General features: G+C 40.1%; 1 protein-coding gene across 3 annotated transcripts in view; it reads left to right on the top strand.

Annotated features, from left to right (window-relative positions):
• Positions 1-8,035, top strand: part of LOC145341349 (uncharacterized) — a 38,239-nt gene extending 30,204 nt beyond the window's left edge. For 2 of the 3 annotated variants that reach the window (XM_080186271.1, XM_080186272.1), the window contains exon 6: positions 6,593-8,034. In XM_080186271.1, the coding sequence (XP_080042397.1) occupies positions 6,593-6,763 (171 nt within the window). In that variant the 3' untranslated portion in view covers positions 6,764-8,034. Of the gene's footprint in view, positions 1-6,592 lie in introns of all 3 variants that reach the window. The other variant, XM_080186273.1, reaches the window with a different exon arrangement.
• The last annotated feature ends 8,583 nt before the right edge of the window (positions 8,036-16,618 follow it).

Below are 16,618 nucleotides of genomic sequence, written 5' to 3'. Positions count from 1 at the left end.
GCTTGGGTTAGGGTAAGTGGGATGTGTTTTTACAGTTTGAAAATGTGCACTACCCCATACACACACACACACACACACACACACACACACACACACACACACACACACACACACACACACACACACACACACACACACACACACACACACACAATGATAATCCGGATAATAGAGAGGACAAGTCAGGGGTCCCACTTTCCTTTGTATTGGAGCCAAGTAAAATAGTTTGAAATCTTAGTAAATTTTTACAATTTGTACAATTAGTTTGAATGTCCATACTTCAGAAGTTGTGTTGAGAATTGAAATAAAATGAAAGGGCAGGAAGGCTCAGAACTATATCAGAGATACCAGTCGGGACTGCAGGGAGGAAAAGGGATAAGTGATGAACTCGCCAATATAAAATTGTGTGAACACTGTTTAGAGTTTGAACCAGAAATATTTGTTTGTTTTGTAAATTTTGAAGAAGCATTTGATTGGCTTGACTGGATTAAGCTCTTGACAGTGTTGAAAGACTGGAATAAACTGGAGAGGTGGATGACTCATAAGAAATCTGTACATGGGACAACTAGCAAAAGTGTGAGCAGCCAATGGGGAATCGAACAATATCCATTTGGAAGAGGAGCTCGACAAGTGTGTTGCTTATCACCAGTATCCTTAAATGTCTTTGCAGAAGTAATTATTAAAAAGCATTTGAAGCAACAAAATCAAGCATTAAAATGGGGGATGAATTACATCATCGGTTAGATTTGCAGATGATAAAGCAAATACAGAAGGAGGATTGCAAGGACTGGTGAATAGATTGGTAACAGTAGACATGAATTTTGGAGTGCATTGGCAAAACTAAAGTGACACATATCTCAAAGTCACCAATAAATATTCATATGTTCATAGAAGGAAAAGAGCTAGAGCAAGTACAAGAATTCAAGTATTTAGAAAGCATAATATATGCAAATAGCAGAACAGCAAAGAAATAAGAACAAGGATAGCAGTGGGAAAGGCTGTTGTAAAAAGGGACATTTCCTAAATAAGCTGAATGAACAATTTGAGAAGCAGCTCATTAAGAGTATGATTTAAAGTCTTGCTTTTGTATGGATGTGAGTCTTGGACCTTATGGAAAAAGGAGGCCAGCTTGCTAAATAACTTTGAAATATGCATTTGGCGATGAATGAGAAGGATCAGTTATACAGAAAAAGTAACAAATGAAGAAGTGCTGAGGAGAGTGAACGAACAAGGAATTTTGTTAAATGTAACAAGCAAAGGGGAGAAAAATTGGGCAGGGAACATCTTAAGAGGAAATCGACTAGTAAGAGACATTTTAGAGGGAAGATTTCAAGGATAAAAGAGGAAAAGGGGAATCAAAACTGGGTGGCTTGAAATTTAAAGGAATTTATTGGAAAATGAAAAGGCTGACACAGGACAGAGAGACAGGGAGAAGACAGTGAGCTAAGGAACTGCCTTTGGACAGGGCGCACATGATGAAGATGATGATGATAGAGCCTGTTAAAAGTGAAGGGTGGAACATTGAAGGGGCACACATGCATCTTCTGTTGCAGATCAGCTGAAGGGAGGTGGATCATCTGCAAAATCATTTTGGGCTCATCAACAATACTATCAAATGGGATTTGTACAGAAATAACCTGCTCACTGATGCTCAATTTGGGATCTGCAGAGCTATTTAGCTCCTGACCTCAAGACACGCGTGGTTCTAACATGGACAAAAGAGCTGAACTCGATGGGCGAAGCTGGAATAACTGCCCTTTACATCAAGACTGCATTTCACAGAGTATGGCATCAAGAAGCCCACAAAACTGGAGTAATTTCGAATCGGGGAAAACTCTCCATTGGTTGGAGTCATACCTAGCACAAAGGAAGATCATTATGGTGGTTGGAAGTCAATCTGCTCAGTCCCAGGACACCATTTGCTGGAGTTCTTCAGGATAGGGTCCCATGCCCAATCATGTTCAGCTGCTTCATCAATGGCCTTCCCTCCATCATAAAGTCAGAAGTGGGAATGTTTGCAGAAGATTATACAATGTTCAGCATCACTCATGACTCCTCAGATAACTGATGCCGTCCATGCTCGTACACAGCAAGACCTGAACAATATCAAGGCTTGAGCTGATAAGTAAAAAGTAACATTCACACCATACAAGTACTAGGCAATGACCATCTCCAACAAGACAGAATCCAAACATCTCCCCTTGATTCAATGGTATTACCATTGCTGAATTCCCCACTATCAACATCCTGGGGCTACCACTGACCAGCAACTAAACTGTATCAGCTATATAAATATTGTGTCCATGAGAGCAGGTCAGAGGCTGAGAATTCTGCAGCGAGTAACTAACCTCCTGACTCTCCAAAGCCTACATACCATCGACAAGTCAAGAGACAGAAGTGTGATGGAATTCTCTTGACTTGCCAGCATGAGTGCAGTTCCATTAACACTTACGAAGCTCAACACCATTCGGGACTAAGCTGCCTGTTTGATTGGCACCCCCTCCACCACCTTCAACATCCTCTCCCCCCATCACTGACACACAGGGCAGCAGTACATTGTACTCAAATGGCTTCATTAAGCATTCCATTTCTAATGCTTGTTTTGGCTCATTGATAGCTTCACACTGCCATGAACAGTCAATAATAATGAACATTTGTGTTTAACATAGAGTGACTTTTATGAGCATTCTTTCTGTAATATCAGTACACCTTCAACTGTTACCTTCAACTCTCTCCTACGCTCGGTTAGCATGATCAAAGAACCCAGTCACACTAAATTGGTTATTAGAATTAATGTAGAAAATCCATTCCATCTTTTACTAATCTAGAAAGTGGAAATATTGTCTAGTAAACCTATTTTTATACAGGCTAACCTACTGATTGAATATATTTACAATTACGTGATATCTGGAACCAAAGATGGAGACAAACATTGCACTATATGGAATAATTAGTTATACATAATGTATACATCTGAGATAGGGCTGCCTCACAGAGTTTCAGGTTCGATTCCCAGCTTGGGTCACTGTCTGTGTAGTTTGCACATTCTCCCCATGTCTGCATGAGTTTCCTCTGGGTGCTTTGGTTTCCTCCCACAATCTGAAAGACGTGCTGGTAAGGTGCATTGACCCGAACAGGTACCGGAATGTAGCGACTAGGGGAATTTCACAATAACTTCATTGCAGTGTTAATGTAAGCCTTTCTTGTGACTAATAAAATAAACTTTAAACTTTAGATGCTAGTATATAGTTGGTCTTTCCCCTAATTCCCTCTACAAATTTCAAAATTGAAACAGTACCTTGTTATTAATAGCAGTTGACCTTGTTGTTTAATTCCAAAACTAAAAGCTAGTACTCAAGAGCCTTTATCTCATGAAGTTTATTTTCCTACTCATTGGATCTAGAAATAGGACCTTTCAAGATTGCCTTCAGAAGTGAACTTCACTGAACCCGCAAACTCTTCAAACAAGATTTTGTACAATACCACTAGTTATTGTGGCAGGCCCTTCTTCACTGGGGTTTTCTCCATTAATCCTCACCAGTTTCTTTCGATTTTGTAAGGAAGTTTTTAATCCAAGTCAATAACTTTTCGCAAATCTTAACTTTAAATATTTCACATGGGAAAGTTGATCAAAATCAAAGCAAATGATAGCATTGCATTGACTCTGAGATCTGTGACACACTTCACCTCTAAATTCTGATTTGTGTGAAGTGTCATGTTGAGCGAAGAGCTATCACATCAGTTATGTTCAGAATATTATACAGCCCACTGTTAATTTGTTAAAATGCATTGTGAATTTAAAGATACTGCAATAGATTCAAATGGGATGAGACTGTTTAAAAAGAGGTGTAATTGAGTCGGAAAATAGAATGACCTCAAAAGAAAAATATAGTCCATGTGATTGTTTTGCAAAGGTATGGAAAATGCAAGTTTGGGTTATTTTAGCCAGATCCATCCACAGTCTAATTGGATTTAATTGTGCTTTGCTTATAATGGACTAATCCATTGTAGCTGCATTGAAATACATGTGGAAAATATCAACTTGAGAGAATTAGACTAAGTGTAGCTTGTGGTAATGTGTAACAAAAGCTTGCTAACACTGCACACCAGATGATCTCAACAGATAAAGTTTAATGCAAATCCGCTATTAAATATATCAAGTATTACATTTTGTGTTTATCCAACTTTAAATGTCTAAAAGTCTTGTGTCCAAAATACAGAGGTCATAATTTGCTCTACATGCAAACTAAAGCAAGTAAATGCCATCATTTCATATTGAGGTCTTTTGACTTGAAGGTGTAAATTTACTTGCAGCTGCAACTACCCTCTAATTGATCTCATTGAATCTATTGCAACTTGCAGGATTTGCCTATTAGACTGTTCTTGAACAATGACCTGTTCTCGAACAAGGCACAGGCTAGGTTAAATAAAATTCTTTTAGCAGTTCTGCAATACTCGTCAGGACACTGAGGAGTACCATAAGGAATCTGCATATGTTCCAGAAAAAGGTTCCTACTCTCCCTTTTAACAGAAAAAAATCTAGCTATACAAAAAACCCTTGCAGGCACGCAGACCACTCCATTTTGGCCTAAACGGGGCTTGCTAAATGAAACTAAATGTTTTTCTGGAGGTTTCAATACATGACTTGCCCCACTTTCCAGCCACTGGTCAGCCAACACGTCCATCCTTGTGACACGTTGCCTTTCTATGCCAAGGGAAAGCAAAAATATTCATTACCCAATTGGATGTCAGCCAAGCATCCTTTTTTCCCATTTTTAATTTTGCTGTCTGATAAAGAGAAAATTTCAAAGAAAGTGACAAAATAAGCCAATCTTTGCAGTGTCCTGAAGATTTTTCTCCAGGATTATTCACACCAGTATCCTGGAAATTGACCTTCAATTCATGGAAATTCTAGGCCAGTCCTGGATGGTTGGCAGCCCTATCTTAAACCTCTCCTAACTCAACCATTCTCCTGGTGAACAGGAAAGTCATTTCTGATTTTGGACATTGATGGCTGATTGTGTGAGGTGAATAAAGACACAGCTTTCAGTAGCGCTGACAAGGCATGATATTTGGTCTCCTGTACACAGGGGAGACCAAACACAGATTAGGTGACCTCTTTGTGGAACATCTCCATTCAGTTCAGAAGTATGAACCCAGGTTTCTGGTGGCCTGTCATTTTAATTTGCTACTTTGCTGTCACACTGACATTTCTGTCCTTGGCCTGCTGCACTGTTCCTCTGAAGCTCAGGGTAAGCTTGAAGAGTAACACCTCAATTTTCAATTAGACATTGTACAGCCTTCTGGACACCACATTGTGTTCAATGTCTCAGATCATAAACTCTGTCAACCCTTTTGATTCCTTTTCTTTGCACGCTTCAGTTCTCTTAATTGTGTTTTCAGACAGTGGCAAATCTTTTGTTTCTTTTCTTATCCTATCAGCATTCCCTTTGGGTCTATAAGACTAACTCTTGTCTCATTCAAGCTCTTTTTCTCCTAATCTACTACAGGCCTTCCTTTTATCCTTGTCCCACCCACCTTTTGCTCAGAACCTAGTACATCTCTAACTTTTCTCAGATCTGATGATAGGTCATTGACCTGAAGCATCAGAATTTCCAACATTTTTTATTTTTATTTCAGATTTCCATAAGCTACTTTGTGAGAATTTAGGTAAATTTTGAAATCTTTGACTTTAGTAATCAAGATGCATTTGATTCTGAGTTATTCAAAAGTTGCTACATCTAATGCTTGTCTCACATGATGACTTGCAACAATTGGTAGTGGCTGTCTGATGATAATTTATTGTCATTCACTGACGAACGGCAGGATATTGTGGTGCAAATTAATTGCAAAAACTCCATGCAAGAATCTTGTTGCTTGGTGTGAAAGGCGTGAATGACTGAAATTGACTAAATACTGCGCTGGGTTTTATATTGTTGTTGTTCCATCAGTCACTGTCAACAGGATTGTCGCACCACAAATAGATTACTTGACAGTTTGTTCTGTACCAGCATTCTCACTGAAGTCTCTACCTGGGATACTGTTTTTGTGTTGTGAAGAAAATGTCTCACCAATGAATTATTTCCAGGTATTCTTTTAGAATCATGCAATCCCCACAGTGCAGAAGGAGGCCATTCGGCCCATCGAGTCTGCACCGACCACAATCCCCCACACGAGCCCTATCTCCATAAATCCATGCATTTACCCTAGATAGTCCCCCTGATGCTAAGGGGCAATTTAATCATGGGCAATCCACCTAACCTGCACACCTTTGGACTTTGGAAGGAAACCAGAGCACCTGGAGAAAACCCACGTAGACATGGGGAGAATGTGCAGACTCCACACAGACAGTGACCCAAGCTGCGAATCAAACCTGGGTCCCTGGTGCTGTGAGGTAGCAGCGCTAACTCCTGTGCCACCGTGCTGCATACCATACATGTTATGTCGCACTACTGGCATGAGTTAAGGTTAAAGGTTTTCAGAATTAACAAAATACTGTGCATCACTCATTGGTATCGATCATTTGAAAAATACTTTAAGTATAGTATAATTTTCAAATCAGTGATTTTCCTTTTTTGTTTGCAAATAACAGGTATTTGTGGACGATGGTGTTGGAATCAGGACTGCCCCAACCTCAGAGCTGTATGATATTTGCCTGGTTCAGACAGACCTTCTCGGAGCCATCCGCGACCGTAGTTACTTCATCAAGTGTGTTCAGCAATGTGAAGAGAATTACAGTAACTACACTGCACTTTCCCACTGAAGATATCCTACCTAGCTCTTTATCAGCCTTAGCTAGCTGAAAAAACTCAGGGCATGTGTTTGAAAATGAAGTTGGATAATAAAATTATATCTATATTAGTTTATATTTAGAACAAAAGAGAAGTTTGAGATAAATTGGTTGAGTTGTAATGAAACATTGTGATCATAATTATACATTATTCTGAAAAAAAGATCTATTATTGATGGTTACTGTGGAAATTGTAATCAGTTTCTGACACCAGAAGATAGTTTGCAGTGGTTCTTATTTATTTGCATTAAATCAAGTCCAGATACGCACACAATGGGGTGAATTGCCCTGTTCTGCCTGTAACGGGAATTGTAGCAGGCGAGGGGCAGACCATGGAAAGGTCTGTTGACTTTGGGCGGGATTTTACGGTTTTGGGATGAGCAAGGCCATAAAATCCTGCCCAATATCTTTAAGCAGTCATCATACAGAGGAATATACCATGCAACTGTGTTTTCTTTCCCCACATAACTTTGTCATCAACCTAGCCAATACTGTGTCTCTCTGTGATGTATGAACAAGAGCTTCTGATTTTTTTTTATATTCATTCATGGGATGTGAGTGTAACTGGTCACCATTACCCTTGAGAAAGTGCTGGTAAGCTACCTTCTCTAATTGCTGCACTCCATGTGGTGTAGGTACACCAGTAATGCATTTAAGGAGGAACTTCCAGGGTTTTAACCCAGTAATATTGATGAAATGCTGATTATATTTCCAAGCATGGATCTATGTCTGTTGTCCTTGTTCTTCTAGGTAGGAGAGGTTATAGGTTTGAAAGGTACTGTTGAAGGAACCTTGCCTACATTGCATCTTGTAGGTGACACACATTGCAGCCACTGTGCGCTAGTGATTGAGGGAGTGAATGTTCAAAAAGATGATGGGATACCTATCAGGATGGTCTGCTTTGTGTTGGATAGAGTTCAGTTTCTTGAGTGTCTTTATATGCTGTTTCTCATAACTCTCATTGATAATTAATTATGACACTTGTGAAGAACAGCCCAAGAAAATATATATTCCTTCAACACAGCAGATATTAACTTGTTTTCATCCTGTTCTTCCATTGTTTGTTATCTCAAAACTGCTTTGATTAACTGGTTCCCAATGTGGCCATAAAAATAAATCAAAAAATACAAATCACATACCACTCGTTATTTCAGCAAATACTTGAACCATGGGGCTGAATTTTACAGAAGTTCTGGTGTATTGGTTGCAACCAACTTTAAAAAAAGGCTGCCCACAGTAATAGTTTGCTGGGAACAGCTTTAACAAGATGAAATTGGACTTTTGTCCTTCAGGGATAGGAGGACCTTCCCTCTAGAGCTGTCGGCCAATCCGATTAGCCGGCATCTGAATAGTCTCAGCCACTCTGGAAGTCAACAGTGAGTGCTATTAGGGCTACACTTAGTGGCCAGACCCGTTCATTATCATAGTTTCTGCAAAAGTTACGTACACAAAGAAGTCCAAATGTTACATGCGTAATGTATAATTGAGGTGCCATCATCACCATTTCTTTATATCTGTAACTAAGTACTGGGTTTACTTAGCTGATAATTTCTGATCAATTGACCAGAATTTACCACCTATCAGAGGTAAATTTCAAAGTTTTGTGGATGGGGAATGATCATAGACCCTGGGGAGGTGAGATTGGAGATTGGTTTTTAGGAAGCAGGAGGAGGCACAAAGAGGTACCAGGTTTGCATGGTGCCCCCAATGCACACAGTGCAACTCCAAAGGAGGTTAACCATTCTACCTTCCTGTCCTTTGATCTCAAATGGTGAAAAAGCAGCTGTCCACTTTCCTCTGCCTTCCACCGTCCATATGTTATACTACAATGGTTAACCTAATTAAAATAACAAACAGAGAGACAAATGAAAAGCGCAGCGCCTTAAAGGAATGCCACATTGAACAAAAACAGATCACGAAGGAAGCCTAAACCAATAAACCAAAATGTGGTTAAAGGAGTTGATAAAACGCGCAGTTCTCCTGGTGACCACTGGCCAACAAAGACTTGATGGTGCTGGCAGATACCGTGTGCCCCCTCACCAGGATCACCTGACTGCAAATAAAGCCACTGTAGAGGGGCAGATAGTCAGGCTGGATAATCCCCTTGATATAGGAGCTACAGGATATATAAATGCCACAGTTGTTTGAGATACTCCTCAAGAAGTTTACCGTCAACATGTTCCATAGGACCAAGAATAAGTCTCTTCTGTAAGCATAGCTTTATGACTGTATCAGTAAAAATTCAATTCCTTGTTCAAACCAGTTCATTTTCATAGTTTTCACAAAGAAGTTCAAAAGTTACATACACAATATATAATTGAGATGTCATCATCACCATTTCTTTATATCTGTAACTTGGGTATTGTACCTAGTTAACTTAGCAGATAATTTATGACCACCTACCACAATTTTAACTGATTGATATGAGATCCCCACCCAGTACTTACGTATTTTTCTTTCCGAGTATCGTAAAGAATAGACTGATGGCTTTGCCTTATTCATAATTGAGAAATGTCCTCACAATTTGACTGCAGACACATCATCCCCATTTCCTAACACCATGACAGTGCCACAAACTTCATCTTCAACAGGTCTTAATTTGATTTTTTGATCTCTCACTCTTTTGGGCCACTGCTAATTAGTGACTTGGATATGGTCAATCATATCCAACCATATAGCTCCAGTTATCCCTGAAGTAATGTTGTTTCTGCTTGCAGCAAAAGATGTCCAAGGTAAGCATTAGTCATCCAATCTTGGCTTGGTAGTGTAACCCTCCTGTAATAAAATGCTGGACAAGAGCACTGAATGTAGAAGGTCAACAAAGTGAAGACTAGAAAACAGAAACTAAGGAATTGTTCAATGTGGTAAATATTTCAATGCCAGGAATCTAGTGGATGGGCCAGATGAGCAATGGGCACAGAAAGACACTTGAAAGTACAATACAGCTATTACTGAAATGCGGCATTAAAAAGAGCTGGGACAACAGCTCAACATTCCTGGTTAAAAGGGTTTTCAGAAGGCAGGAACAAAATTGGAGAGGGGTTGCAATGTTAGTTAAACAATTAACAGTTTGAGGAGGAATGATATACAAGAAGGAGCATCAAATGAAGACAATGGACTGAACTGAGGAACAGAAAAGGCCAATCACTGCTTTGAAAAGTGTAGAAACAAAAGGGCACTAAAAGTAGGTGGTATTAACCAGGATAAGTTCAGCACAAAAGGTACCTAGGGTACAGAATTCAGAATTCTTAAAATGTATTCAGGAAAACTTTCTTTGGCAATGCACCCAACAAGAGAAAGGGCAGTTCTGAACTTAGTTATAGGGATGAATCTGGGCAGGTGAAAGGTGTATCAGTGGGAGAGCAGTTTTTTAACTTATTCGTGGGACATGGCTGTCGCTGGTTGGTCAGCATTTATTGCCCATCCCTAGTTGGTCAATGGCATTTGAGAATCAGCCACATTGCTGTCGCTCTGGAGTCACATAGTCCAGACCAGGTCAGGATGGCAGATTTCCTGCCCTAAAGGACATTAGTGAACCAGATGGGTTTTTCCAACAATCAACAATGGTTTCATGATCATCAGTAGATCATTAATTACAATTTTTTAAAATTCAAATTGCACCATCTGCCGTGGCAGGATTTGAACCCAGGTCCCTGGGATATTAGCTGAGTTTCTGACTAATAGTCGAGCAATAATGCCACTAGGCCATCCCCTCTCCTGCAGTGGTTATGATCATAATTTAGTTGGAGTAGTTGTAGAAAAAGATAAAGAAAGCCCAAGTGGGGGAAAGGCCAATATTAATAAGCTGCGATTTAATTTAACAAAATTGGATTGGGAACAGTTATTTTGAGGTAAATCAATGTTCAAGCACTGGGAGGCAGAGCAAATGTGCTCCTAAAAAGAGAAGGGGCAGGCTTCACAAATTTATATTTCCCTGATGCCAAAGACCATTGAGGTGAATGAGACAGTCCTTGACATCAAGGCAGCATTCCACCGAATGTGACATCAAAGAGCCTTAAATTTTGGAATGGTGTTAGTGGATTGGAAAGTAGATATTATAACATTGTTTTTCATTCCTTCCTCGAGTGACAGAGAACTTCAGGCCTATTAGTCTGTTAAGTCATCATATTCCTCCTAATCATTCTCGTCTTCAGCAAGGTTAACCAAACCATCGTCCTCTGACAGTTTCCCATTGTCAACCAGCTGGATGCAATTGCAACAACGCTTCTGTGAATTTTCTTTTGTAATGCACAGTTAGTTTGTATAAGTGTATAAATGCATGGGGTTATGGTTTTTTGCACAACCACACACAGTGTAACATAAAAGGACCATTTTGTGTGAAGCCTGTGTGAGAACTTTAAAGTTGCAACTTAGAGTGAACATTGGACATCACCATCCCCCCTCCCCCTCAGTCATCGTCACCACCTCTTCCTCTGGCCCCCTCTGTAACCCTCAGCCCCTCTCTAAGCCTTACCTGCTCTGCAATCCTTGCCCCCTCTGTCCCCTTTGCCCTCCCTTGCCTCCTCACCCTCCCTTGCCACATCACCTTCCCTGGCCCCTCAACTCATCTGTCCTCCTAACTTCCTCTATCTTCCTCTGCCTTTCTCTGCCCCCCTTCTCCCTGTCCTCCTCAACCCCTGTGTCTCCCTCGCCCCGTCCTCATGTCCTCCTTTGACCCTCTGTCCTCCCTTGCACCCACTGTACCCCCTTCCCCTATATCCCCCTTGTGTCCTCTTCCTCTATCCCCCTCAATCCCACTGCCCCCCTCGACAGGAATTTCATAGATTTAGAACTTGCCATATGTCAAGTTATAGAATAAAATAATACAGATTTAAACAGGAGAGTCATAGATATAAAACATGCCGTGTAAAGTTATATAGCCTCAAGATAAAGGGGGGGCGGTTTAGAACGGAGTTGAGGAGGAACTTCTTCACTCAAAGGGTGGTGAATCTCTGGAATTCTCTGCCCATTGAAGTGGTGGAGGCTACCTCGCTAAATATTTTTAAGACGTGGGTTGATGGGTTTTTGATAAGAGAGGGGATTAAGAGTTATGGGGAGAGGGCAGGAATGTGGAACTGAGCCATGACAGATCAGCCATGATCTTATTGAATGGCGGGGCAGGCTCGAAGGGCTAGTTGGCCTACTCCTGCTCCTATTTCTTATGTTCTTATATAAGAAAATATTGCAACTTTAAGTAGTTTTCAGATTTAACATATGCCAGATGTAAAGTTATAGAACAAATTAATGCAGATTTCACCAGTAGTTTCACAGACATAGAGCATGCCGCATGTAAAGTTATCTGATAAAATAATGCAGATTTAAACAGGAGTTTCACAGATTTAGAACAAGCCACATGTAAAGATATTTAATAAAATATTGCATGTTTAAACCACAGCTTCACAGATTTAAAACAAGCCACACTAAAGTTATAGAATTAGAAAATACAGATTTAAATAGTTTTATGAATTTAAAATACACTACAAATGAAGTTATATAATAAAATAATGCAAATTTTAATAGAAGTTTCACAGATTTTAAACATGACATGCATAAAGTTGTAGAATAAAATAATGCAGGTTTAAACAGTAGTTTCTCAGATTTAGGACATGCCATGCATAAGGTTACATATTAAAATAGTGCAGATTTAACCAGAAGTTTTGCAGGTATAAAACTTGCCACATGAAGTTATAGAACAAAATAATATAGATTTAAATGGTTTCATGCATTTAAAACATGCAATACGAAAGTTAGATAAAATGTATTGCAGATTCCACCCCTCTGTCAGCACACCTGCTGACGAAACATGTATTAATGTCTTTGTTATCTTTAGACTTGTCTTATTCCAATGAATTCCTGGCTACCTTCTTACATGCTCACCTCTGTAAACCTGGGGTAATGTAAAGCTCTATTGCCTGTGCCCGTACTTGTACCAAGTCCTTGTTCATCCATCACCTCTGTCCCTGCTGATCTACATTGGCTCCCAGTTAAACAGCCTCATTTTAAAAATTCCCAACTTATTTTCAAATTTCTCCAAACATCTCCTTATCTCTGTAACCTCATTTAGTCCACAACTTCTTGAAGTATCAGCACTTCTTTCATTTTGATTTTATGAGCATTCCTAAATTTAATTGTTCCACAAAATTTGGTGCATGGGCCCAAGTCTCTGGAATCCCTCCCCTAAACCTCTCTGCTTCACTTTCCTCATAGAATCCCTATAGTGCAGAAAGACGCCATTCAGCCCATCGAGTCTGCACCGACTCTCTGAAAGAACATCTTATCCGGGCCCATTCCCTCCTGTCCTATCCCCATAACCCCATGCATTTACCATGGCTAATCCACCTGACCTACACATCTTTGGACACTAAAGGGCAATTTAACATGTCCAATCCATCTAACTGCCCATCTTTGGACTGTAGGAGGAAACCCATGCAGTCACCGAGAGAGCATGCATACTCCACACAGTCACCCAAAGCTGGATTCAAACCTAGGTCCCTGGCATTGTGAGGCAGGAACACTCACCACTGTGCCACCATGCCACCCTCATTTATGATGCTCTTTAAAACCTATCTCTTTGATCAACCATTGGCCATGCGCTCCAGCATCTCCTATTGTGGCATTGTATCACATTTTGATTTATAACACTGATAAAGTGCCTTGGCAAATCTATTTCATTGAAGACACTATATAAATACAATATTGTTCTGTTAATATCCCAGTGACTGCCTCCCAAGCAGGTTCAGTTGGGAAAAATCATCTATTTAAGCAGTGCATCATCAGGTGGATCCTGGCAGAACCCCCACCAAGAGAAGGAGCCCTTGGATACTGCATCAGTTTGTAGCAAACAGACAGCTGGTTTGTGAATATGTGGGGTTCTTAACTGAACCTTTAGCAGTCAATGCACAATGATGCAGTATATTTATCAGATACATGCTCTCTAAGGCTGGTGATCACTAACTTTTGCAATTTTATATTTTTGCATTTTATTTCTGCTTTGCTCCTGATTTTAAGAGTACCTGTATTAAGCCTATATTAAGAGATCAAATGTTGCTATGTTGCCAACACCTGTTGAGATACAGAAGGCTATCAAACAGATAAGGAACAACAAGGCATAGAGTCCAGGCAACATTCCAGTAGACATCTACAAAGCTGAGAGATCATGAAATCTCAGTCAGACCCTCCCACCATTTTACACAAAACCTGGGAAGAAGAGATTCTACTTTCCAACTTCTGCAACAACATTATTGCTTCTCAATTCAAGAGGAGTGACAAATTGATTTGTGGGAACTATAAAGGCTAGAATTCTTGAGCCATTCACTCCCTGTCACCGCTGTGAGTGAGAACGGAGAATTTGGTGCTCCACCAAATCTCCATTCATTGCAGCGGGACTGGGAAATCCCAGCAGCGGACAAGTTTGGAGCATCCAGCCCAAAGGCTTTGTCAACTGTGGGCAAGATTCCTACAGAAATCCTTCCGAATTGCTTCATACCCATCAGTGAAGACATCCTTCGAGTGACCAATTGTGGTTTCTGGCCATCCAATGGGAACCACAGACATGGGGCGTGATCCTACTGCCCATTCATGCCATCCTCCTGCTGCAGAGAAGACAGAGAATTTCTCCATTCACTGCAGTGGGATGGGAAAATCCTGCTGGCATGAACAGTCAGAAAATTCTGACCAGGATTTTTCTCACTCGATGAATCCAAGAAAAGTTTTTGGAATGACACAGAGAGCTCCATTCAATCCATTATTGATTGTCAAAGGTCTTTCACCACCAACTGCAAAGCCCTTTAGGACGATCTTCAGAGACTTGGAGATCCAGCAAAATTTGTTATGTTCCTGTGACGCCTTCACGACTATGAAAGTAACTGTGTTTTGCACTTGTTTGGAAACAAGCGTGAAGCAAGGCTGTGGGATTGCGTCAACTCTCATCACTATCTCCCTTAGTCTGTTCATAGAACTCGCTTGTAATCAACTTCCACAAAGGATTGTGTTTTGAGTCGTGACTTCAAGCCTGATAGGAATTAAACCAAACCATAGTCCTACATATATGTGTATATGCATATAGGGCATCTTAAAAAAATAGATTACAGTTTTGCCATCTGTGTGTATATGCCAGATAACTGCAATGCAATTAAATTGAATGAACTCTATTCCATAAATGTTCATGAAATGTATTGATAAAAATGTATTTATTCTGTTGGTAAATTGTAATTATTACCTTTGGTAAAGTAATGCATTTGAAGTGAGTAGTGTTGACATGAATATTTATTCAGTATTGAATTGAATAGACAGTCTTTCCATGTGATACTACAATAAATGTGAAGAACAGTTGCATTTATTTCTATTATGAATAGAATAGGCACTTCATGCAGTTTTAGAAAATCTGCTGTGACAACATTTAAACCCTTATCCCGCTGGCTTAAATGTACACCGCATTACAACAAATAATATTACCCTTACAATTCAAAATAATCAATGCCTCTGTGATTCCAGAACACAGTTATGAGAGATACTTTAATCCTTGCTCTTGCTAAATGATCAGCAATTGCATCTTGATGCACAATTACTGGGGAAATTGTTCATACTCTGCAAAGGCTTAAATAGTTTAGAAATCAGCAGTTCAGTTATGAATGCGCGTACTGTTGAATGATTCATGTTGACATGGTCAGGCCCTTCCTTAAAAATTCATTGTGGGAGCCACTGGCTTACCCATTCTTAATTGTCCTTGAACCAGGGCAGGACTTACTCAGTTAATTGTAGGGCGTTGGGGAGAGTTACAGAACAAAGAGATCTAGGGATACATGTTCATAGCTCCTTGAAAGTGGAATCACAGGTGGACAGAGTGGTGAAGAAGCATTCGGCATGCTCGGTTTCATTGGTCAGAACATTGAATACAGGAGTTGGGACGTCTTGTTGAAGCTGTACAAGACATTGGTAAGGCCACACTTGGAATACTGTGTGCAACTCTAGTCACCCTATTATAGAAAGAATATTATTAAATTAGAAAGAGTGCAGAAAAGATTTACTAGGATGCTACCAGGGTTTGATGGGTTGAGTTATAAGGAGAGGCTGAATAGACTGGAACTTCTTTCTCTGGAGCTTAGGGGGCTGAGGGGTGACTTATAGAGATCTATAAAATAATGAGGGGCATAGACAAGGTAGATAGTTAATATCTTTTCCCAAAGGTAAGGGAGTCTAAAACTAGAGGGCATAGGTTTAAGGTGAGAGGGGAGAGATACAAAAGTGTCCAGAGGGGCAATTTTTTCACACAGAGGGTGGTGAGTATCTGGAACAAGCTGCCAGATTAAAGTAGAGGTGGGTGCAATTTTAGCTTTTAAAAAGCACTTAGATAGTTACATGGGTATAGAGGGATATGGGTCAAATGCGGGCAATTGAGATTAGTTTAGGGGGTTAAAAAAAAAGGGTGGCATGGACAAGTTGGGCCGAAGTTTCCATGCTGTAAACCTCTATGATTCTATGACTCTATGACTCCATAACTGAACTGCTTGCTCAGCTGTTTAAGAGTCAACTACATTACTGTGGATCTGGAATCATGTGGAGGTGAGGCCAGACCGCATAAGAATGGCAGGTTTCCATCCCTGAAGAATATTAGTGAACCAAGTGAGCTTTTAGGACAATGGTTTCATGGTCATCATTACACTTTTAGTTCCAGGATTTTACTGAATTTGAAGCAGGTTCACCAAACTAGATCACTAGTTCAGTGACAATACCACTGCTGCCTCTTAGTAACGGGATCATACGCTGACTTTCCTGGACATTTTCCAAGTCTGTAACAATAAAAGTCGAGTTAGTGTAACAAGCCTATTT

Source organism: Carcharhinus amblyrhynchos, chromosome 3 (genome assembly GCF_965287045.1).
Source record: "Carcharhinus amblyrhynchos chromosome 3, sCarAmb.v2.hapA, whole genome shotgun sequence".
Classification (NCBI taxonomy): domain Eukaryota; kingdom Metazoa; phylum Chordata; class Chondrichthyes; order Carcharhiniformes; family Carcharhinidae; genus Carcharhinus; species Carcharhinus amblyrhynchos.
The sequence above is the reverse complement of the archived record's forward strand: the minus strand, read 5'-3'. Positions and strand labels throughout refer to the sequence as shown.